The sequence below is a fragment of the Nicotiana attenuata genome, unplaced genomic scaffold, assembly GCF_001879085.1.
Source record: "Nicotiana attenuata strain UT unplaced genomic scaffold, NIATTr2, whole genome shotgun sequence".
Classification (NCBI taxonomy): domain Eukaryota; kingdom Viridiplantae; phylum Streptophyta; class Magnoliopsida; order Solanales; family Solanaceae; genus Nicotiana; species Nicotiana attenuata.
In genome coordinates this window covers 1-26,004 of record NW_017674583.1, presented here as the reverse complement: position 1 = coordinate 26,004, position 26,004 = coordinate 1, and the positions used below count along the sequence as shown (strand labels likewise).

The 26,004-nt window shown below is 40.9% G+C and overlaps 1 protein-coding gene and 1 pseudogene across 1 annotated transcript; one reads left to right on the top strand and one right to left on the bottom strand.

The window, feature by feature from the left end:
- The first annotated feature begins 6,194 nt into the window (after window positions 1-6,194).
- Window positions 6,195-8,183, top strand: LOC109218947 (cis-abienol synthase, chloroplastic-like). Its single transcript, XM_019383344.1, has 3 exons — window positions 6,195-6,347; window positions 6,450-6,517; window positions 7,863-8,183. The coding sequence occupies exons 1-3, from the start codon at window positions 6,266-6,268 to the stop codon at window positions 8,166-8,168; spliced, it is 456 nt and encodes a 151-aa protein (XP_019238889.1). The 5' UTR covers window positions 6,195-6,265; the 3' UTR covers window positions 8,169-8,183.
- An 11,105-nt stretch (window positions 8,184-19,288) lies between these two features.
- On the bottom strand, window positions 19,289-24,512 carry LOC109218948 (annotated as a pseudogene).
- Between the last annotated feature and the right edge of the window lie 1,492 nt (window positions 24,513-26,004).

The window sequence follows — 26,004 nt, the reverse complement described above, 5'->3', positions numbered from 1 at the left end:
CTTCCACCTTTCCCTGGACCTCGACGTTCCACTACTAGTCGCTTTTGTGACCACCCGAGTAATCCTTCGAGACCCCTAACACCTCTCCCGCCGCTTCCCTTATACAGTTCGCCGTCATTGTCCACATACCGCTTGCATCCACATTACTCCTCCAGACCCCTATAGCCAACAACCTCCCCTCCAGCTCCTGAGCTTTGTCCAAAGTCAAGGCGCGCCACCTAATCCTCGGATGACCCCGAACCACCTTATTCTTCCTCTTTATCATGATGACGACGTCCATCACCAAGAGCCTATGTTGGGTCGCGAGTTCCTCACTCGGAATAACCTTTCGATCCTTGCACAGCCCTCTATCACACCTCCTGAATAGGAGATAATCAATCTGAGTCTTAGCCATCGTACTCTTAAAAGTAATCAAATGCTCCTCCCTCTTCGAAAAACTGGAGTTCGAAATCAGCAAGTCAGAAGCCTTAGCGAAATCCAAAGAGAAGTGCCACCTCCGTTCCTAACCCCAAAGCCAAAGCCGCCATGCACCTCTCTATAGCCACACGCAGACGTCCTGATATGCCCGTTGAAATACCCTCCTATAAATAACATCTCCACGGGCGGAATACGACGCACCACTTCATCTAAATCCTCCCAGAACACCTCCTAATCTCCTAATCCAAGCCCGCTTGGGTAGCGTAAGCGCTAATGAAAATAAAGAAAACTGATAAGAAAGAAAAAGAAGGAAGAAAAAATGTAAGGATTTGCAAATCAATGAAATGGATCAGAATAGAAAAAGTAGAAACAAGAATATAATTGATATATATATATATATGTATATATATATATATATATATATATATATATATATATATATATATATATAAAATTATTATGTAATTACACCATGTAACTACCTCCAATACTTTAGCCCCTCCTTGATAATTGTCTGGTGTAATTGGTCCTTTTTAATTATACTCAGTTTCTTGTTGACAAAGTAATTATTTGATTAAACAAATATATTAAACTGTATAATTACATCTAATTACTTCTAAATATAATTATAAGGTGACTTTCCAAACAAGCCCTTAGTAGTGAGATTTCTAAGGAAATTACTTCAGGGACAACGATTAGACGAGCGGATAACACAATCTAGCCAGAATAAGGTGTGAGGCACACAATCTGTCCCGACTCCCACAATGCAACTAACGGACGGGGAGGGCGAAGGGGAAGGAACATCAACAGCACAAAGAGTGGAATACGCTATGCTACACACGTCAAAAATACTAGTGTTCAAGGAAAGAAGAGAAAAAAGGGTAATCTTACGTTGCCCGCTGAATTTGAGGAAATGCTCGATCAATATAAGGGAATTGACAGCACCAACAATCTACAAATACGGAATAGTAATGATCCCGACGATGTACGCCAACATGAACATGGCGAGCCCACCCCATGCACAAGCGGAGGAGAACACCCCACCCCCATCTAGACCAATGAGTATGATTGTATGGAACTGTAGAGGAGCGGGGAATGAGGAGTTTAGAAGAACTTTCAGGTCGATGCTAGATTATAACAGGCCTTTCCTAGTAGCACTATTGGAAACAAAATTAGCGGACCATGGAACTCTCATGAACAGTTTCGGCTTCACTAACATGGCACAAGTAGCAGCACAAGGTACCTCGGGAGGCATGGTTATGATGTGGAATGTAGGAGATATTTCGGTGGACCGAATTGGAACAACTGACCAAGAGATTCATGCCATGATCAAGGTAAACAATTCTAACTTAGAACCTTGGCTACTATCTATTGTTTATGCTAGTAACTTATTAGAAGAAAGAATTATTCTATGGAATAATTTAAAAACAGTTGCAAATAGCTTTAAGGGGGCCTGGCTAGTCACAGGAGACTTCAATGAAGTCACCAAATCAAATGAAAAATTCGGAGGCCTCCCTATTAGTTACCCTAGGGTTTCAAAATTCCTTAATTGTTTAGACTACTGTGGACTTACGGACTTAGGGTATAAGGGCTCAAAATATACCTGGACTAATAAAAGGAAAAAAACTAGAACTCTAATAATGGAAAGGCTAGATAGATATGTAGCTAACGCAAACTGGATTAATCTTTTTAAAGAACCTCACGTTACTCATTTAACTAGAATTCATTCCGATCACTGTCCTATAAAACTAGACCTCTTCAAGAATTTCTCCCATAGCAATAACATTTTTAGGTTGGAATCCATGTGGCTATCTCACCCTTCATTTAAAAACCTTGTTAAGGAATCATGGACCAACCAGGATAATATACTAGGAGCAATTGAATACTTTACTAAAAACGTAAAAGAATGGAACACTAGTACCTTTGGTAATATTTTCCACAAAAAAAATATACTAGTTGCTAGAATTAACGGGATACAAAATTTTCCTAACTATACAACAAGTCAATTCCTTCTAGATCTTGAAACAAATCTCCTGAAGGAATTAAACGAAATCCTAAAATTAGAGGAGGAATTTTGGAGACTCAAATCTCGAATACAGTGGTTAAATGAAGGGGATGCGAGCACAAAATTCTTTCACATTACTACAATACAAAGAAGAAGAAGAAAAAATAGAATTCTTAGCCTTAAAGATGAAGTGGGCAAATGGTTCTACGACCAAAAAGAAGTGAAATCTCTCATTTATAATTACTACAACAAACTCTTCACCACAAGCCATAACAAGTCCCATAAAACGAGTCATTATATGTCCTTTTATGCAACCCTAAATAACATAGACAAAAAAGACCTGTGCCAAGATATCACAGTCCGTGAAAACCTTCAAACCTTACAAAGCACCTGGGCCGGATGGTCTTCATCCATTCTTTTACCAAAGATTCTGGAATGAAACCAAAGAAGCACTAATTAACTTCTGTCAAAATGCATTTAGGGAGAGGAAAATGGCGGAGGACATGAATAGCACCTATATATGCCTAACCCCTAAGTGCCAAAATGCTGAAACTATAAAGCAATATAGACCTATAAGCCTGTGTAACACAGCCTATAAAGTAATTACAAAAGTTATTGTAAACGGAATCAAACCCTTGCTGGCCAAACTAATCCACCCAACTCAGACTAGCTTCATGAAGGGAAGACGATCTTCAGATAACGCTATTATTATCCACGAGACCCTAAACCACTTTAAAAAAATAAAAGAACAAAAAGGGAAAATGCTGATTAAAATAGATTTGGAAAAAGCTTTCGACAAGCTGGAGTGGTCCTTTATAAAATTCTCGCTAATCTCCCTAAACTTCCCCCAAGATCTAGTTGACCTAATCATGTCCTGTATCTCTACTACGTCCACTTCTATCATAGTCAACGGTTCCAATTCGGAATTCTTTAAACCAACCAGAGGTATCCGACAAGGCGACCCACTATCCCCATATATTTTCATCATCTGCATGGAGATGTTATCACGACTAATCCACCACGAAATCGACTGTTGTAGATGGGATACAGTAAAGATTTCCCCATCCAGCCCCCCTCTATCCCATCTATTCTTTGCAGACGACCTAATACTTCTAGCAAATGCTAACCAAAAATGCTGCAACTCTATAGTAGATATCCTCAATAAATTCTGCGCACACTCAGGACAGTCCATCAACTTTAACAAATCAAGGCTAATATTTTCCGAGAACGTGCCAATTGATTTAAAGAACGACTTTAGCAATTGTCTTGCTATAAATCATACTAGAGAATTTGAAAAGTATCTAGGGTTCCCTATAGGATTCTCCAACCCTTCAAAGAAAGACTTCCAGTATATCATCGATCGACTGAACAACCGGCTAAAAGGGTGGAAAATCAACTTCCTTAATATAGCTGGAAGGACCACACTCATAAAATCAACTCTGGCTGCAATCCCTAACCATGTAATGCAAATTAATAATCTCCCACAAGCTACTATAAAGAACATTGATAAAATACAAAGAAATTTCTTATGGGGGAGCACTTCCGAAAAAAAAATGCCATTTGATAAATTGGGACACGGCCACAAAGCAAAAGAAAGATGGGGGGTTGGGATTATACAAAACAAAATAGAAAAACCAATCCTTCAGTGCTAGCCTAGCTTGGAGATATAAAAAAGATAATAATAGTCTATGGAGTAGGGTACTTCATAGCAGATATGATAAAAAAAATACAAAGCAAAGCTGGAATCTTCAGGAGAAAAATGGCTCCCATATATGGAAAAACATAGTCCGGGGATCCCACATCTGTAAAACAGGCAGACACTGGGAAATTGGGGATGGGAAATTAATTAGGGTCTAGCAAGACAGCTGGCTAGGAACCAAGGAATCACTAAGAGCCCAAATCCAAGGACCATTAATGAAACACGAACAGCAACAAACACTATCAGACATCATTGACAACAACTCCTTTAACTTGAACAATTTATCTTTCCAACTCCCCACCGAGGTAAAGAATAAAATCTATAGCACTTACATCAAGCAAATTCAACCTATCCAAGATAATTATAGCTGGGGCAAGAGCTCTAACGGATCCTTCACCATCAAATCCTCTTATGAAATGTTACAAGGTAAGGAAGTGGGGGATACTCAAGACTATAAATGGTTATGGAGAATCAAAACTCTTAATAAAATAAAATTCTTCCTCTGGACGGCTATCCACAATAAGCTCCACACAGCACAAATGCTCTTCAACAGGAATATAACCAACTCTCCAAACTGTCACCTTTGTAGCACTGAGAGGGAAGATACAATGCATATGCTCTTTAGATGCAAGCACTCCAAAACGATCTGGGCTCAAGCAGGTTTTAGCATGCTACCTCCGGAGCCACCAGATAAGTACACATTGCACCACTGGCTAAAAACTCAAAGTAGCTCAAGTACTAATTTTAATGAATATCTCGTCTGGTCTGAAGTTATCCCTTTTATCCTCTGGCACATCTATTAAAAAATAATTACAAACCTCTCCTATTAAAAAACATCGTTAACAAAGCCATGGAATATAAACTCCTGGCCACAAATCAAAATCGGCCTGTCACATATAGAGATTCCATTCTCATCAAATGGAACCCACCTGAACAAAACAGCTATAAACTGAATGTGGATGGTTCATGCTGTGGCAATCCGGGTAAAGGCGGAATAGGGGGAATCATACGAAAAGGCAATGGGGAATGGGTTTTGGGATACAACATGGGTTTGTCACATGCAACCGATATTTACATGGAAACATTAGCACTACTGCATGGTTTGAAATTAGCTATAGAAAAAAACTACCTACCCCTCACCATTGAAACAGATTGTAAGAAGCTCATAAACTTAACCCATAACAAGAACTGTGCCTTTAATCTGATTGATGATTGCAGATGCCTATTGAGTAGAGCAGGTGACCCGCCATTACAGCACATCTACAGAGAGGCAAACCAGGCGGCTGATTCAATGGCGAAGAACGGAAGCAGCTTAACAACTTTTGGAAGCTTAACAACTTATCTTAGTCCTCCTACTTTTGCTATTTCTATTTTGGAAAGGGACAAGCTAGGAACTATGTGGCCTAGAACAATTCCCGCTTGTAATGCAATATGTAATGACTCTTAGTATGTGTTTTAATATATGTCTTAATTACCAAAAAAAAAAAAAAACATAAACAGTACTTTGGTTCTTTTTTGGATAAGAATGGGTAAAGAAACGTGGGAAAAAAATCTACAAATTGTTCTCTCTACCTAAATCACAAGGGAGAGTAATATTACGAAGAGAAACATGGGGTCTCTAAAATTAATTTATTATATTTATATTTTATTTAGCTAAATAGCTATTTTGGAGTGTCATGTCATATTTCTGGTATAAAATTCAAAATTTTCAGGTGATATTTTCCTTTATTGCTGTTAGTTATCTAGGCCGAATTTATAACTTATATGTGACAAAAAATAACAAAATGACTTTTGTATTATAAACTTAAAAATGACTACCGATGAAATTTACTCGTTATTTCCTTGAAAAATTGAAAAATTATGCTCAAATAATGATTTCGAAAATAAGTAAAAAAATCAAAAAAAGTAAAACTTCTTTTATGGCCAAACGGGCTCTTAGTAACGAGATTTCTAAGGAAATTACTTCAGGGACGAAGTTAGACTTACGTAATCTAGCCAAAATAGTGTGAGGCACAGAATTAGCGTAATCAGTACTTTTGGTACTTTTTTGGATGAGGTTGGGTAAAGAAACCGTGGGATATCTACAAGTAGCTCTCTCTTCCTTTCTCTCTCTCTCCCTCCCACCACTCTTTTAGAATAAAATAATGATACTTGGCTACAGAAGCAAAATCATATTACCATTTTCTCACCATAATTTGGGAAATGGCAAATTATGTTCATCTACTAGTAAGACACATAATTTTGATCACTACAAGAATATATTTTATAATTCAATTCTTTTGTAACCATGTCCTAATTTGTGTCTTTTTTGTGTGTGTTTTCTTACAGAAGAAAATACAATTTGCCAGAGACCATGTAGAGGAGTAACATGCAGCTATAGTATTGCTTCATCACTGGTAATACAAGTCCCTTTTCTGTTCTTTTTTTTTTTTGGGGGGGGGGGGGGGGAGGGGGTTGTTGATTCAAAGGAAATATTATATACTCCCTCGTTTCAATTTATCTGAACTTATTTCCTATTTCAGTCTGTGTCAAAAAGAATGATCCCTTTTTCATATTTGGAAATAATTTAGTTCTATTCAATAATTGATAGTCACACAAAATATATCTGCCTCATTTTATCCAAGTTCAAAATTCTTCATTTTTTCTTAAACTCTGTGTCCAATCAAATAGGTTTACATGTATATGTGTGTGTACTAAACATACATAATTACTACTACTACACTGTTGAAAAGCTCCATCGATCTACAACTATTTTATCTACCAGTCCAGATCTATGTGTACCAAGGTTGTGTTTAGATGAAAAGTCCGAACAAGTTTAGGAGGTCGTCTATGTATTCAGCCTAATTGAAAGGAACTAGTCCATGTCCCTACTAATTCAGAGGCGGACGTACACTATAGGTTGAGGGGTCACTGGCATCCGGAAATTTTGGCAAAAACTCTATATAATTAATCTCTTCAAAAATAGTCAGATATTAGCATAGGCCCTCGTACCAATCTATATGAGCAGTAAGAAATTTATATTGAATGTCGAGTGCCCCGCGACCATCGAATCCTGAGTCCGCCTCTATACTAACAATTGCACAAAATGGGTGTTTGCAGAGGCGGATGCAATGTGGTAGTTATGGGTTCAATTGAACCCATAACTTTAGACGCATAGTAGAAATTTATGTGTAAAAATTCATTAAAATTGCAAAAATATATAATAGATTTGAACCTGTAACATTAAAAATATAATGGGTTCAATGTTAAAATTAAATTTTAAAAGTTGAACCCATAGAGTTTAAATCCTGGATCCGCCTCTGGGTGGTCATGACTTTAATTACAAATATGCAAGTATGTTCAATCGGAAATAATGGTGAAATGTTTAATAAAAAAAATTAGTTTGATGAATATTTCGCGTTAAATAATTGTTTTCACTTACAAAATTTTATCTTTTTTATCAATTTCCAAATAATTCTTTTCAATTTTTTTTAACTTTACCAGATATTGTCCAAAGTCCCACTTATACATTCCTTTCTGTTCCTTTCTTCTTCTTTCTTATTATAGATCTTTATGCAAATAGCCAGTCGAGTCATAGCTTCCTTTTTCCAACTAGTATACATAGATTATATACTGGTTATAAATGTTTATATGCATATTACATATTTGTTGATTATTATTAATATAAGTGATTGGGTCGGTAACTATTTAGGTTAATTCTTCATCTTATTATTAAAGAACTAGTCTATCTCTCATTTGTAGGATAGTTTCGAAGAGGCAAAGGAGAGAATAAAGAAAACATTTCAGAAAGTAGAGTTATCTCCTTCTTCTTATGATACAGCATGGGTAGCTATGATACCTTCAAGAAATTCTGTAAAACAGCCATGTTTTCCACAGTGCTTGGATTGGATTCTTGAAAATCAAAGAGAAGATGGATCTTGGGGATTAAATCCTAGCCATTCATTGCTTGTCAAGGACTCCCTTTCTTCAACTTTAGCATGTTTGCTTGCCCTCCGCAAATGGGGAGTTGGAGATAACCTAGTCCAAGGAGGTAACATTCTTCAATAAATTTCTTTTGTGAGAAAGTAATGCTGAAAAAGAAAAGAAGTTTAAGTTCTATATATGGATGTTTTAAAAATATTTATATAACCAAGTCATTTATTTAATTACACAATCATATTTAGATTTTGTGGCCAGGGCTGTGTTGCACTAAAACGGCCTAACGATACTCTTATTATGGTATGATATTTTTCGCTTTGGGCCAAGCCCACACGGTTTTCCCCAAAAGGCCTCACACCATTAAGAGTATTCAACTCCTTATAAGTAGAATTATTTTTCTTTCTACTTTCCATGTAGGACTTTGTTCACACACACCCAACAACCTCCCCATTGAAATAAGTTCTGTCACACCCCTTTTTTCTTTGTTTTCTGATTTTTTTTTTAAAAAAACAAATGGAAAATGAAACTTGAATCAAAACTAACTTCAAATCATTTTCACTCTCAGATTCTGTCACGTTTCCTTTTTGTTTTTTTTGTTTTTTTTTTTTTTTGTTTTTTCATATTTAGTTGGTGAGGGTGACGGATTAGAGGAGGGCGTGAGGTGAATTTCCGGCGGGTTCTAGGGCGTTAGGGTTGCTGGGTTCCGCTGCTGGAGATCGGGGTCGTCGGCGTTGGTGTCTGGAGAGTTGCAGAAGGGTGACGGGGTCGGCAGCGCGGAGTTGGTCGGCGGGAACGAGTTTTGTGGTTGTGGAGATTGGGTTCGTTGGTATGAGGGCGAGAGATGGGTCGTCATTCTGGTGAGGGTGAAGGCTGGCGGCGTGGCTGGTGAGAGAGGAGGCTGTGGCGAGTCGGCTGAAGAACTGGTGGTCGTCGTTAGGAGTTCGCTGGTCTTTTGGCGAAGAAGACCACTGATCGGAATGGGGCTGGGGAGAGGGCTGGCGGCGGCGTTACTGGTATGGGGTTAGGGTTCAGCTAGGGTTCTTGTGTTGTGTTCTCCAAAGAAGAAGAAAAGCTAGGTCTAGTTTTTTTTAGTTCAAAAATAAGAGACAAATCTGATGGGTTTGGGCATGGGTAAGGTATTTGGGCTTCAAATTTGGGCTACAATTGTATTTAAAAATGGCCCTTTAGCTTTACAAGACTAAAAATATTGATTTCTTTCCTAAAATGATATACTATAAAATTGTAAAATCATTACTAATTAATTAAAACAAATTATATTATCACATGAAGCTATTTTTGGTATTTTTTTTTAAATTATAATAAAAATGGGTAAAAAATAATATTCTTCCAAAAATACCTAATACCTTAATTAAATAGAGAAGAATGAAACTATTTTTTGTATTTTTCAATTTTATGATAAAAATAATGTAAAAGAGTCAAAATTAGTTGAAATAACTATATTAGACCTAAACTAAGTATTTAAGTGTTAAAATATGTAAAATCTTGGTGAGGGTCAAAAATCACATGTCTACAGTTGCCCCTCTTTGACTGGAAACGCGAAGAGTTTTCAGACAAAGAATCAACAAGACATGTTTTTTAACTCGACCCTTATTTAGAGAGACAGAAACTAAAGAAAAGAGAATGTGACCGAGCCCTGGTATCTGAGCTGCCTACATATCCTTGGGTATAAAGGAATCTGGCCACGTGTAGTTCGGTGTGCTGGAGTACCGAGGTGGAGAATCGAGTGAAGTGCCGTCGAGGTTCCGGTCCGCGGTTCCTGCCATTACATCAAAAATGAAAGAAAAAATTACAGCAAAAGAAAAATACAAGATCCTATCTACTTCTTTCCTTGAATCTCTACTTGATCTTCAACATGAGACTAAAAAGTGGACCCTGTTCTTCAGGCGGGCTCCTGATGCTTCTTGAATTTGCAGATTGAAAGTAATCCTGAAATGAATTCCCTTGTTCTCCAGGTGGGTGCCTGATTACCAAAACGTGAAATGTATTCCCTTGTTATCCAGGTGGGCGCCTGATTTTCAAAACTTGAAATGTATTCCCTTGTTATCCAGGTGGGCGCCTGATATTGCCGAAACTCGAAATGTATTCCCTTGTTATCCAGGTGGGCGCCTGATTTCCAAAACTCGAAATGTATTCCCTTGTCATCCAGGTGGGCGCCTGATTTCCAAAACTTGAATTGTATTCCCTTGTTATCCAGGTGAGCGCCTGATTTCCAAAACTTGAGTTGTATTCCCTTGTTATCCAGGTGAGCGCCTGATTTCCAAAACTCGAAATGCATTCCCTTAGTTATCCAGGTGGGCGCCTGATATTACCGAAACTCGAATTGTATTCCCTTGTTATCCAGGTGGGTGCCTGATTGCCAAAACTTGAAATATATTCCCTTGTTATCCAGGTGGGCGCCTGATTACCAAAACTTGAATTGTATTCCCTTGTTATCCAGGTAGGTGCCTGATTGCCAAAACTCGAAATGTATTCCCCTGTTATCCAGGTGGACGCCTGATTGCAAAAACTTGAATTGCATTCCCTTGTTATCCAGGTGGGCGCCTGCCGTTACAACAAAACAGACAAAACAAAAGAAATTTCTCTGCCCCAGTTTGGGATCTGGGCATATTTGTGAGTGTTGATCGGATCATGTTACCTACAGAGCTCTAAGAATTTAAAAGCTAAATTCCATTATCCAGGAGGGCCCTGAAAACTTCAAATTCAATGTCATCTTAGGAGTGATAACTTTAAAGCTAAATTATATTTTCTAAAGGGAAAGCTTACGCTAAAACTTAAAACTAAATCCCATTATCCAGGAGGGTCCTGAAAACTTTAAATTAAACTCCATTATCCAGGAGGGTCCTGAAAACTTTAATTTAGATCCCATTATCCAGGGGGGTCCTGAGAACTTTAAAAATTAAATCCCATTGTCCAGGAGGGTCCTGAAAATTTAAAACTAAATCCCATTATCCAGGAGGGGCCTGAGAATTTTTTAAAAATTAAATCCCATAATCCAGGAGGGACCTGAAAGCGTTTAAATTAAATCCCATTATCCAGGATGGTCCTGAAAATTTTAAACCAAATCCCATTATCCAGGAGGGGCCTGAAAGCTTTTAAATTAAATCCCATTATCCAGGAGGGGCCTGAAAGCTTTTAAATTAAATCCCATTATCCAGGAGGGTCCTGAAAATTTAAAACTAAATCCCATTATCCAGGAGGGGCCTGAAAGCTTTTAAATTAAATCCCATTATCCAGGAGGGTCCTGAAAATTTAAAACTAAATCCCTTTATCCAGGAGGGTCCGGAGAATTTTTTTAAAAATTAAATCCCATTATCCAGGAGGGGCCTGAAAGCTTTTAAATTAAATCCCATTATCCAGGAGGGTCCTGAAAATTTAAATTAAATCCCATTATCCAGGAGGGTCCGGAGAATTTTTTAAAAATTAAATCCATTATCCAGGAGGGGCCTGAAAATTAAATCCCATTATCCAGGAGGGTCCTGAAAATTTAAAACTAAATCCCATTATCCAGGAAGGTCCTGAAAACTTTAAATCAAATCCCATTATCCAGGAGGGTCCTGAAAATTTAAAAACTAAATCCCATTATCCAGGAGGATCCTGAAAATTTTTAACCAAATCCCATTATCTAGGAGGGGCCTGAAAGCTTTTAAATTAAATCCTATTATCCAGGAGGGTCCTGAAAATTTTAAACCAAATCCCATTATCCAGGAGGGGCCTAAAAGCTTTTAAATTAAATCCCATTATCCAGGAGGGTCCTGAAAATTAAATTTCATTATCTAGGAGGGTCCTGAAAATTTAAAACTAAATCCCATTATCCATGAGGGGCCTGAGAATTTTTTAAAAATTAAATCCCATTATCCAGGAGTCCCATTATCCAGGNAATCCCATTATCCAGGAGGGTCCTGAAAATTTAAAACTAAATCCCATTATCCAGGAGGGGCCTGAAAATTTTAGACCAAATCCCATTATCCAGGAGGGTCCTGAGAACTAAGAATGAACTTACCTGAGCCATGCTCCCTTCTTGGAGGATTCTGAACAGAAGTTCTTGCTCTCTGAACATGTTTTTCCACGGGAGGTCCCTGTGGATTAAAAATTTTTTGCCCCTGTTTAAGACAAATAAAATCTTGTTAGTTTGAAAACGTGGTGGTTAGTTTGTGGCATCATTGCTGAGTGTCTGCTTCTGCCCCTGCCATGCTTCATTCTGATTAGCTGCTTCGGGCTAGCAAGGAGTTGTTTGACCTTTTAATTGGAACTGGACCACAAAATCTCTGAATGACCTGAATCTCTTACACTCATTTGTTGCATCGTGTTTGCACTTTGAAAGTTGCTGAGTTCTTGTATTTTCTCAAAGTTCAAGATTCACTTGATTGCCTGAACCTCAATTATCACCATACTTCTTATTCCAAAATGTCAATTGTGATGTGCATGGCCGAACTCCGCTTTGTGCAATTTAGTAGCTGGTAGTAGGCTTTGAAATCCTTTCCTGCTTGTTCAACAAGGGCTAATTCGAAAGGGACTCATAAAGATAGGCTGAAAGAGCAAACAAAATGATTTTTGACAAAAGGAAGAAAGGAAAATTTTGAACACAGATGACTATGTGAAGAAGAAGGGGAAAAAGAAGACTTATCTGAGTAAAGCGGCTAGCTCCAATGATCATGACATGCATTTCGGACTGATTAGCCTAATCCGTCCTACCAATCATATTTCAGTTCATGTCGTGCCTTCATACCTCAAAAACCGGGCTTTCACTGATCCAATTTCTCTGTAAAGTCACGAGCCTCATTCGACTTGTAGTGCCCCGAAGGGTTTTCACCAACAAGCCTCTCTCATTTGTTCATCTCTCAACTCACCATCGCCTTACGGTGCCCGTGAGGGTTTTCACCAATAAGACTCTCTCATTTTAAATTTTCTCTCAGCTCACCATCGTCTTACGGTGCCCGTGAGGGTTTTCACCAATAAGACTCTCTCATTTCAAATTTTCTCTCTTGCGCCCATGAACAAAGTGTTACCCATGGTGTAAATCATACCTCTATCTCGCTTGACCCGGCATCCTCAAAGATCGACCGGAAGGTCTTTCTTTGGACCGTAATGTAGGCTTTTGGGACGGGGTTAGAAAGAAAGGGTGGCATGAAGGCTTAAACTAACTCAAGATGAAAGGGGTCAAAATTACAACTTTTGGAATCGGATCTTTTCAAAACCAAAACTTCTGCCCCAATTTCTTGGAGTTTGGGGATTTTTTTTTTGATGGAATTTCTAAGAAAATTTGCCCACTCTCGACTTCGGGGGATTATGAAATATTTTATTTGGTGCGACCGAACCGTAAGGCTACCTACGTATCTTGAGGTGTCAAGAATCAGGTCGAACGTAGTTCAAAAGAAAGTTGTTTGTTTTTGTTGCTTTTCTTTTCTTTTCTTTTCTTTTCTTTTCTTTTCTTCTCTCTTTTTTTTTTCCTTTTTTTTTCTCTTTTTTTTTCTTTTCTTTTTTTTTTCTTTTCTATTTCCTTCTTCTTCTTTTTTTTTTCATTTTTCACTCATTCACCATCATTTTTTCATTCTCCACTTCTGCTACTGATTCCAAAAGAGGGGTATGAAAGAAAATAAATAAGGCTCAAAAGGGGTAGCAAAGGATGAAAGTGTTTGGGTAGCGGAACAAAATGCCTTCGTCATTTCAACTTTGAACATGCCAAGTACACAATATAATTGAAGGTAAGCAAAGAAATCATACATAGTACCTCTTAACTGCATTAGAATTGATAGCCATATCTACATATTTGCCTTCTATGTCTGTTAAATACAAAGCACAATTAGGCAACACTTTTGTCACAACGAACGGCCCCTGCCAGTTTGGGGCGAACTTGACTTTAGCTTCCGCCTGATGAGGAAGAATGCGCTTCAATACCATCTGGCCCACTTCGAATTTCTGGGGACGCACCTTTTGTTGTATGCTCTTGCCATTCTCTTCTGATACAATTGACCATGACATACTGCAGCCAATCTTTTCTCATCAATCAAACTCAACTGCTCGAGCCGGGTTTTGACCCACTCATTATCGTCAATTTCAGCTTCTGCAAAGATCCAAAGGGATGGAATCTCAATTTCCGCAGGTATAACTACCTCAGCTCCGTATACCAGCAGATAAGGAGTCGCACCTACTGAAGTGCGAACAGTAGTGCGGTAACCTAGTAATGCAAAAGGCAACTTTTCATGCCACTGCCTAGAACCATGAACCATCTTACGAAGTATCTTCTTTATGTTCTTGTTGGCGGCCTCAATAGCTTCATTTGCCTTAGGGCGATACGGAATGGAGTCCGGTGCATGATCTTGAACTGTTGACATACCTCTTTCAACAAATGACTGTTGAGATTAGTAGCATTGTCTGTGATGATCACCTTGGGAATTTTGAACCGACAAATGATGTTTGAATGAATAAAATCCACCACTGCCTTCTTGGTCACGGACTTGAAAGTTACAGCTTCGACCCACTTGGTAAAATAATCAATGGCCACCAGAATAAACCTATGCCCGTTTGACGCTGTCGGCTCAATTGGTCCAATAACATCCATGCCCCAAGCAACAAAGGGCCAAGGTGCAGACACTGTGTGTAACTCAGATGGGGGAGAATGAATCAAATCACCGTGTACCTGGCATTGATGACACTTGCGAACAAAACTGATACAATCCCGTTCATGGTGAGCCAATAATAACCTGCTCGGAGTATCTTCTTTGCCAAGACATACCCGTTCATATGCGGCCTGCAAACTCCAGAATGTACTTCGGCCATGATAGTTGAAGCTTCTTTAGCATCTATGCACCTCAGTAGTCCTAATTCTGGAGTCCTCTTGTACAACACTCCTCCACTGAAGAAAAATCCGCTTGCCAAGCGTTGAATTGCTCTCTTTTGATCCCCTGTGGCCTGTATTGGATATACTCCCATCCTGAGGTATTCTTTGATATCATGGAACCACGGCTCACCATCAAGTTCTTCTTCCACCATATTACAGTAGGCATGCTGATCGCGGACCTGAATCTACAATGGATCCACATAAGCCTTATCTGGATGATGTAACATAGACGCCAAAGTAGCCAAGGCGTCAGCAACTTCATTATGAATCCTGGAATATGCTTGAACTCTATTGACTAAAACCTTTGACAAAGATCATGCAAACATTGCCGGTACGGTATGAGCTTCAAATCTCGTGTCTCCCATTCCCTTTGAATCTGGTGCACCAGAAGATCCGAGTCACCCATGACCAAGATTTCCTGGACACCCATGTCTATAGCCAACCTCAAACCCAAGATATATACCTCATATTCAGCCATGTTATTAGTGCAATAGAAACGAAGCTGAGCTGTAACAGGGTAGTGCTGCCTTGTCTCAGAAATAAGTACTGCTCCTATCCCGACGCCTTTCGTATTGGCAGCCCCATCAAAGAAAAGCCTCCATCCTGGCCTCTCGACCTGCTCCGATTCCTCAACATGCATTACCTCTTCATCAGGGAAGTATGTCTTCAAAGGTTCATATTCTTCATCTACTGGATTCTCGGCAAAATGATCAGCCAACGCTTGTGCTTTCATTGCAGTCCTGGTCACATAGACAATGTCGAATTCCGTGAGCAAGATCTGCCACTTTGCGAGCTTCCCTGTGGGCATGGGCCTCTGAAAAATATACTTCAACGGGTCCAACCGAGAGATAAGATAGGTGGTATAGGATGACAAGTAACGTTCCAATTTCTGCACTACCCAAGTTAAGGCACAACAAGTCTTCTCAAGTTGAGTGTACTTCACCTCGTAAGATGTGAACTTCTTGCTGAGGTAATAAATTGCCTGCTCTTTCTTTCCCATGATGTCATGTTGACCCAATACACAGCCAAAAGAATTATCCAAGACTGTCAAATAGAGAATTAAAGGTCTTCCAGGCTCTGGTGGGACCAGCACAGGTGGATTCGACAGGTACCTCTTAATCTTATCAAATGCTTCTTGACACTCGTCAGTCCACTTGACTGCAGCATTCTTCTTCAACAGCTTAAAGATGGGCTCACAAGTTGTCATGAGCTGAGCAATGAACCTGCTGATGTAATTTAACCTTCCAAGTAAACTCATCACCTCTGTTTTGTTCTTTGGCGGCGGTAACTCTTGAATGGCTTTGATCTTCGACGGATCTAACTCAATGCCGTGTCTACTAACCACGAATCCCAACAGTTTCCCAGAGGGGACACCAAATGCACATTTCGCTGGATTGAGCTTGAGGTTGTACCTGCGGAGTCTTTGGAAAAACTTCCTCAAGTCCTTAACATGGTCNCTTGAAATGTATTCCCTCGTTATCCAGGTGGGCGCCTGATTGCTAAAACTTGAAACGTATTCCCTCGTTATCCAGGTGGGCGCCTAATTGCCAAGACATGAAATTGTATTCCCTCATTATCTAGGTGGGCGCCTGATTACCAAAACTTGAAATGTATTCCCTCGTTATCCAGGTGAGCGCCTGATTTCCAAAACTTGAATTGTATTCCCTCGTTATCCAGGTGGGCGCCTGATTGCTGAACTTGAAATGTATTCCCTCGTTATCCAGGTGGGCGCCTGAGTGCTAAAACATGAAATGTATTCCCTCGTTATCCAGGTGGGCGCCTGATTGCTAAAACTTGAAACTTATTCCCTCGTTATCCAGGTGGGCGCCTGATTGCCAAGACTTGAAATTGTATTCCCTCGTTATCCTGGTGGGCGCCTGATTACCAAAACTTGAAATGTATTCCCTCGTTATCCAGGTGGGCGCCTGATTGCTAAAACTTGAAACGTATTCCCTTGTTATCCAGGTGGGCGCCTGATTGCCAAGACTTGAAATTGTATTCCCTCGTTATCCAGGTGGGCGCCTGATTACCAAAACTTGAAATGTATTCCCTCGTTATCCAGGTGGGCGCCTGATTGCTAAAACTTGAAACTGTATTCCCTCGTTATCTAGGTGGACGCCTGATTGCCAAGACTTGAAATTGTATTCCCTCGTTATCCAGGTGGGCGCCTGATTACCAAAACTTGAAATGTGTTCCCTCGTTATCCAGGTGGGCGCCTGATTGCTAAAAACTTGAAACTGTATTCCCTCGTTATCCAGGTGGGGCCTGATTGCCAAAACATGAAATGTAATCCCTCGTTATCCAGGTGGGCGCCTGAGTGCTAAAACATGAAATGTATTGCCTCGTTATCCAGGTGGGCGCTTGATGCTGCAACAAAACAGACAAAACAAAAGAAATTTTTCTGCCCCATTTTTGGATCTGGGCATATTTGTGAGTGTTAATCGGATCATGTTACCTACCTACAGAGCTCTAAGAATTTAAAAGATAAATCCCATTATCCAGGAGGGCCCTGAAGACTTCAATTTAAATCTCATCTTAAGAGTGATAACTTTAAAGCTAAATTATATTTCTAAAGGGAGAACTTACGCTAAAACTTAAAACTAAATCCCATTATCCAGGAGGGTCCTGAAAAAGTTTAAATCAAATCCCATTATCCGGGAGGGTCCTGAAAATTTTAATGAACTTACCTGAGCCATGCTCTCGTCCTGGAGCGTCCTGAATAGAAATCCTTGCCCCTAAACCATGCCTTTTCCAAGTGAGGTTCCTGTAGATTATCAAATATTCTTGCCCCTGTTTCAGACAAATAAAATCTTGTTAGTTTGAAAATGTGGTGGTTAGTTTGTGGCATCCTTGCTGAGTGTCTGCTTCTGCCACTGCCATGCTTCATTCTGATTAGCTGCTTCGGGCTAGCAAGGAGTTGTTTGACCTTTTGATTGGAACTCGACCACAAAACCTCTGCGTGACCTGAATCTCTCACATTCACTTGTTTCATTGTGTTTTCATTTTGAAAGTTGTTGAATCCTTGTATTTTCTTAAAATTCAAGATTCACTTGACTGCCTGAACCTCACTTATCACCATACTACTTATTCTGAATCATGTCAATTGTGATATGCCTGGCCGAACTCTGCTTTGTGCAATTGAGAAGCTGGTAGTAGGCTTTGAAATCCTTTCCTGCTTGCTCAACAAGGGCTAACTCGAAAAAGACTCATAAGGATAGACTCAAGGAGCAAAGTGAAATGATTTTTGACAAAAGGAACAGAGGAAAATTTTGAACACAGATGACTATATGAAGAAGAATGAGAAAAAGAAGACTTATCTGAGGGAATCCGCCGGCTCCAATGATCATGACATGCATTTCGGACTAATCAGCCTAATCCGTCCAACCAATCATATTTTCAGTTCATGTCATGTCTTCTTTCTTCAAAAACCGGGCTTTCACTGATTCAATTTCTCGGTAAAGTAATGAGCCTCATTCGACTTGTAGTGCCTCGAAGGGTTTTCACCAACAAGCCTCTCTCATTTGTTCATCTCTCAACTCACCATCGCCTTACGGTGCCTGTGAGGGTTTCCACCAATAAGACTCTCTCATTTTAAATTTTCTCTCAGCTCACCATCATCTTACGGTGCCCGTGAGGGTTTTCACCAATAAGACTCTCTCATTTCAAATTTTCTCTCTTGCGCCCATGAACAAAGTGTTACCCATGGTGTAATCGTACCTCTATCTCGCTTGACCTGGCATCCTCAAAGATCGATCGGAAGGTCTTTCTTTGGACCGTAATGTAGGCTTTTGGGACGGGGTTAGAAAGAAAGGGTGGCATGAAGGCTTAAACTAACTCAAGATGAAGGGGTTCAAAATTACAACCTTTGGAATCAGATCTTTTCAAAACCAAAACTTCTGCCCCAATTTCTTGGAGTTTGGGGATTTTTTTTTGATGGAATTTCTAAGAAAATTTGCCCCACTCTCGACTTCGGGGGATTATGAAATATTTTATTTGGTGCGACCGAACCGTAAGGCTGCCCACGTATCTTGAGGTGTCAAGAATCAGGTCGAACGTAGTTCAAAAAAACAAAGTTGTTTTTTTTTTCTTCTTTTTCTTTTTCTTTTCTTTTCTCTCTTTTTTTTTCTTCTTTTTTTTTCTCTCTTCTTTTTTTCTCTTTTATTTTTCTCTTCTTCTTTTTTCTTTCATTTTTCTCATTTTCACTCATTCATCATCATTTTTTCATTTTCTACTTCTGCTACTGATTCTAAAAGAGGGGTATGAAGGAAATAAATAAGGCTCAAAAGGGGTAGCAAAGGATGAAAGTGTTTGGGTAGCGGAACAAAATGCCTTCGTTATTTCAACTTTGAACATGCCAGGTACACAATACAACTGAAGATAAGCAAAGAAATCATACATAGTACCTCTTAACTGCGTCAGAATTGATAGTCATATCTACACATTTGCCTTCTATGTCTGTTAAATACAAAGCACCATTGGGCAACACTTTTGTCACAACGAACGGCCCCTGCCAGTTTGGGGCGAACTTGCCTTTAGCTTCCGCGTGATCAGGAAGAATGCGCTTCAATACCATCTGGCCCACTTCGAATTTCCGGGGACACACCTTTTGTTGTATGCTCTTGCCATTCTCTTCTGATACAATTGACCATGACATACTGCAGCCAATCTTTTCTCATCAATCAAACTCAACTGCTCGAGCCGGGTTTTGATCCACTCATTATCGTCAATTTCAGCTTCTTCAACGATCCGAAGGGATGGAATCTCAATTTCCGCAGGTATAACTGCCTCAGCTCCGTATACCATCAGATAAGGAGTCGCACCTACTGAAGTGCGAACAGTAGTGCGGTAACCTAGTAATGCAAAAGGCAACTTTTCATGCCACTGCCTAGAACCTTGAACCATCTTACGAAGTATCTTCTTTATGTTCTTGTTGGCGGCCTCAACATCTCCATTTGCCTTGGGGCGATACGGAGTGGAGTTCCGGTGCATGATCTTGAACTGTTGACATACCTCTTTCAACAAATGACTGTTGAGATTAGCAGCATTGTCTGTGATGATCACCTTGGGAATTCCGAACCGACAAATGATGTTTGAATGAACAAAATCCACCACTGCCTTCTTGGTCACGGACTTGAAAGTTACAGCTTCGACCCACTTGGTAAAATAATCAATGGCCACCAGAATAAACCTATGCCCGTTTGACGCTGCCGGCTCAATTGGTCCAATAATATCCATGCCCCAAGCAACAAAGGGCCAGGGTGCAGACATTGTGTGTAACTCAGATGGGGGAGAATGAATCAAATCACCATGTACCTGGCATTGATGACACTTGCGAACAAAACTGATACAATCCCGTTCCATGGTGAGCCAATAATATCCTGCTCGAAGTATCTTCTTTGCCAACACATACCCATTCATATGCGGCCCGCAAACTCCAGAATGTACTTCGGCCATGATATTTGAAGCTTCTTTAGCATCTATGCACCTCAGCAGTCCTAAATCTGGAGTCCTCTTGTACAACACTCCTCCACTGAAGAAAAATCCGCTTGCCAAGCGTCGAATAGCTCTCTTTTGATCCCCTGTGGCCTGTACTGGATATACTCCCATCCTGAGGTATTATTTGATATCATGGAACCACGGCTCACCATCAAGTTCTTCTTCCACCATATTACAGTAGGCATGCTGATCACGGAACTGAATCTGCAATGGATCCACATAAGCCTTATCTGGATGATGCAACATAGACGCCAAAGTAGCCAAGGCGTCAGCAACTTCATTATGAATCCTGGGAATATGCTTGAACTCTATTGACTGAAACCTTTGACAAAGATCATGCAAACATTGCCGGTACGGTACGAGCTTCAAATCTCGTGTCTCCCATTCCCCTTGAATCTGGTGCACCAGAAGATCCAAGTCACCCATGACCAAGATTTCCTGGACACCCATGTCTATAGCCAACCTCAAACCCAATATACATGCCTCATATTCAGCCATGTTATTAGTGCAATAGAAACGAAGCTGAGCTGTAACAGGGTAGTGCTGCCCTGTCTCAGAAATAAGTACTGCTCCTATCCCGACGCCTTTCGTATTGGGAGCCCCATCAAAGAAAAGCCTCCATCCTGGCCTCTCGACCTGCTCCAATTCCTCAACATGCATTACCTCTTCATCAGGGAAGTATGTCTTCAAAGGTTCATATTCTTCATCTACTGGATTCCCGGCTAAATGATCAGCCAACGCTTGTGCTTTCATTGCAGTCCTGGTCACATAGACAATGTCGAATTCCGTGAGCAAGATCTGCCACTTTGCGAGCATCCCTGTGGGCATGGGCCTCTGAAAAATATACTTCAACGGGTCCAACCGAGAGATGAGATAGGTGGTATATGATGACAAGTAATGTTTCAATTTCTGCGCTACCCAAGTTAAGGCACAACAAGTCTTCTCAAGTTGAGTGTACTTCACCTCGTAAGATGTGAACTTCTTGTTGAGGTAATAAATTGCCTGCTCTTTCTTTCCCGTGATGTCATGCTGCCCCAATACACAGCCAAAGGAGTTATCCAAAACTGTCAGATAAAGAATCAAGGGTCTTCCCTGCTCAGGCGGGACCAACGCAGGTGGATTGGCCAGATACTCCTTAATCTTGTCAAATGCTGCCTGACATTCGTCAGTCCACTCGACCGCAGCATTCTTCTTTAGCAGCTTAAAGATGGGCTCACAAGTCGTCGTGAGCTGAGCAATGAACCTGCTAATGTAATTCAGTCTTCCAAGCAAACTCATCACCTCTGTTTTGTTCTTTAGTGGAGGCAACTCTTGAATGGCTTTGATCTTTGATGGGTCTAACTCAATTCCGTGCCGGCTGACCACGAATCCCAGCAGTTTCCCAGAGGGGACACCAAATGCACATTTCGCTGGGTTAAGCTTGAGGTTGTACCTGCGGAGCCTCTGGAAAAACTTCCTCAAGTCCTTGACATGGTCACACTGCTTCTTTGACTTTATTATCACATCGTCTACGTAGACCTCAATCTCCCGATGTATCATGTCATGAAACATGGTGGTCATCGCCCTCATATATGTTGCCCCAGCATTCTTCAAACCAAATGGCATTACCCGGTAACAATATGTTCCCCATGGCGTGATGAACGCTGTCTTTTCTGCATCTTCCTCATCCATCATGATCTGGTGATATCCCGCGTAACAATCCACAAAAGACCCAATCTCATGCTTGGCACAATTATCGATCAGAATGTGAATGTTCGGCAATGGAAAATCATCCTTTGGGCTCGCTTTGTTAAGATCACGATAATCAACACAGACCCTAGTCTTACCATCCTTCTTCGGTACTGGCACAACATTGGCTAACCAAGTGGGATATCGAGTGACCCGAAGGACCTTTGCCGTAAGCTCCTTTGTGATTTATTCTTTGATTTTCACACTCATGCCAGTCTTGAACTTTCGCAACTTTTGCTTAACAGGAGGGAATGCTGGATCAGTCGGCATATTATGAACTACCAGATCAGTGCTCAGGCCCGGCATATCGTCATATGACCATGCAAAGACATCTTTGTACTCAAACAATGTTTTGATTATTTCCTCCTTAACTTGCGGTTCTAAATGCACACTTATCTTGGTTTCCCTAACATCATCCTGGTCCCCTAAATTGATTGCTTTAGTTTCACTCAAATTAGGCTTTGGTTTTTCTTCAAATTGTTTTAGCTCTTTACTGATTTCCTGAAATGTTGCTTCTTCATCATATTCTATTTCATCATCATATTCTACTTTTTGGATTGTCATTTCAGGATTAGATTGGCTTTTAAGACTCGACTGAAAGTTCTTCATGCATGTCATGTCACTGCAACCAGCATAAAAAGAACTGTACAAAAGAAAAAAGGAACAAAATAAAAACACTATTAAGAATAACGGAAAATGGGAACTTGCATTTCATTGAAAATAAAAGGATAGAAGGGTTTGAACATCAAAACAAGCAAATACTAAAAATCTGGATTACAACCCTGGAATAACCCAGATAACATAAAGGAAAACAAAGCAAACTACCAAAACTCCTTCCTGGTGGGGAGAGGAGTAGCTTCCCAATTGCTAAGCTTCACGTTTGGGCCAACGAGCTGCACATCGGCTTTACTAGAGCCTTCACCAGCTTCTACCATATTGACCTCATCGAACAGACTTTGGAACCTCTTGATCAGCTCTTCATCAACATCGACCACAGATTTTGGGATTGAGGAGGTTGGAGGTTTTTCGGCCCCTGGTTTGACAAAAGATTTAGAGATGTGCGGGACAGGCTTAGGGAGCGACCATGCCTTCTGTTTCAGATTTTTAACCCTTTTCACGCCCTTCTCTGTGGGCGTGAATCCCAAACCAAACGTACCAGGATTCCCACTATGGCGCACCGGATGCACAATACCTTGTAGAGATGAGCCCAGACCCTTGCCCGGCACAAAACCATTCTTCAACATTTCATTCGCAACCATGACGGACGCGGAGGATAGCTTAGGACCCGGAATGCATTCTCCTTCAGTGATCTTCTCAACAGATACTGTTTCGAAAGTCTGATAGACCCAAGGTCCCTTATCGTCTTCAGCTTCGATAAACGGAACAATTGTGTCATTACAAGCTGACAAGTCTTCATCACCGTGCACAACTATTTCCTGCCTGTCCCATTCGAACTTCACCATTTGGTGCAGAGAAGACGGGACTGCCTTAGCAGAATGTATCCAAGGCCTGCCCAACAACAGATTGTAGGAGACAACCACGTCTAACACTTGGAATTCCATGGTGAACTCGACTGGCCCTATCGACAATTCGAGCATTATATCTCCGACAGAATCTTTACCTCCCCCATCAAAGCCTCGAACACACACACTGTTCAAGTGGGTTCTTTTGGTGCCAATCTTCAGTTTTTGTAGAGTAGACAGGGGACAAATATTCGCACTAGAGCCATTATCAACCAAAACCCTTGAGACAACAGAATCTTCGCACTTCACCGTGAGATAAAGAGCTCGGTTGTGTTCTGTACCCTCCATAGGAAGTTCATCATCTGAGAAAGTGATCCTGTTGACTTCAAAGATCTTGCTAGCTATCTTTTCCAAGTGATTCACCGTGATCTTATCAGGAACATGGGCCTCATTCAAAATCTTCATCAAGACCCTGCAATGTTCATCTGAATGTATCAGCAAAGACAAAAGAGAAATCTGAGCTGGTGTTTTCCTTAACTGCTCCACAATGGAATAATCCTGCACTTTCATCTTTTTCAGGAACTCCTCAGCCTCTTCCTCGGTGACCGATTTCTTTACTGGCATTTGGCTATCCTTGAATGGCTTGGCTTTCCTTAATTCTTCTGGGGCGAAACATCTCCCAGAACGAGTCAATCCTCCAGTTTCATTAACTTCTTCCTCTATTTCTCTTCCTTTGTATGTCACTATCACTTGTTTATAATTCCACGGAACAGCCTTGGCATCCACCACTGGCAGCTGGGTTACTGGTTTAATGATGATAGGGGTAATAGGAGCCCCCTTCACAACTATGACAGGCTTACTTGGAATCCCTAGCACTACCACTTTTGAGCTTTCTGGACTTGCCCCAATATCTTTTGACATCCCTTTCACGACCAACACCGGTGGTTTCAAATTGCGCGATCTTGGCTTTTCTGTCGCCTCTTCAACTGTCAGGGGCGTTGCTTTGGTAGAGTCTAGAGCTTTAACCAAATTGCTTTCACTGGCCCGAATCATCATGACGGACTTAGAAGACCTCTTGGGCTCCCTATCCTTGTGAACTATTTCAATCATATGTGTTTCTTCGTGGGCTGGCAAAGGGTTTTGGTTGATGTTTGGCACGTCCGGGCTTTGGACTACAATTTGGTTTGTATCAATGAGCTCCTGGAATGCCCGTTTCAAATGCCAACACTTTTCTATGTCATGCCCTGGAGCATCAGAACAATAGGCACATCTTAGGGAATAATCGAGGTTCTTTGGAGGGGGATTTGGTATCTTTGATTCAATCGGCCTCAAGACGTCCAACTTCCTCAACCTTTGAAACAAGCTAGCATAGGATTCTCCAAGCGGGGTAAAACTTTGTTTTCGCTGATGCCTCTCTCTCCTATGATCTGGCCTTGGTCGAAAATGTGACCCATTGGGGTTTTGGTAGGGTTGTGGAGGTGGGTAGGTATTTTGTGGAGCTGGATAGATATTCTACGGAGCTGGAGCATGCCATTGCGGGTAAGGAGGGGGTTGAGCATATGACTGTGCATGGTGAACAAGGTATTGGGATGGCCTGGCTGAGTATTGGGGGTTTTGCGGGGAAAAGTAATGTTGAGGTGGATTATAGGGAGCTTGGGTATAGGTTTGAGGTCGGGGTCGAGGATGGGTGTATCGATGAGGTGAACCCCTCGGGCCATGCCATGATCCGGAGACAACCATAGCGATATCTTCCTTCTTCTTCTTGCCTAGCAAACTTCTGGTACCACTCTGGATTGCCTGGGTGGTTGCTTTTATAGCAGAATAGCTCATGATCTTACTCGGCTTGAGGCCCTCTTCCACCATTTCTCCCATCTTCACCACATCATTGAAAGACTTACCAATGGCTGAGATCAAGTGGCCATAGTAAGTGGGCTCCAGGGCTTGAAGAAAGTATTTAACCATCTCGTCTTCTTCCATCGGAGGACTGACTCGTGCAGCTTGCTCCCTCCATCGGAACCCATATTCTCTAAAGCTTTCACTGGGTTTCTTTTCCACCTTGGTCAGAGATAGGCGGTCAGGAACAATGTCTATATTGTACTGGAAGTGTCGGGCAAAGGCCTGAGCCATATCGTCCTAGGTATACCACCTGCTAACATCCTGGCGGGTGTACCATTCTAAAGCTGCCCCACTCAGACTTTGGCTGAAGTATGCCATTAGCAATTCGTCTTTTCCCCCGGCGCCTCTCATTTTGCTGCAATAACCCCTCAGATGAGCTACAGGGTCCCCATGTCCGTCATACAAGTCAAACTTAGGCATCTTGAACCCAGCAGGAAGTTGGACATCGGGGAACAAACACAAATCCTTATAGGCCACATTCACCTGGTTTCCCAACCCTTGCATATTTCTCAATGATTGCTCC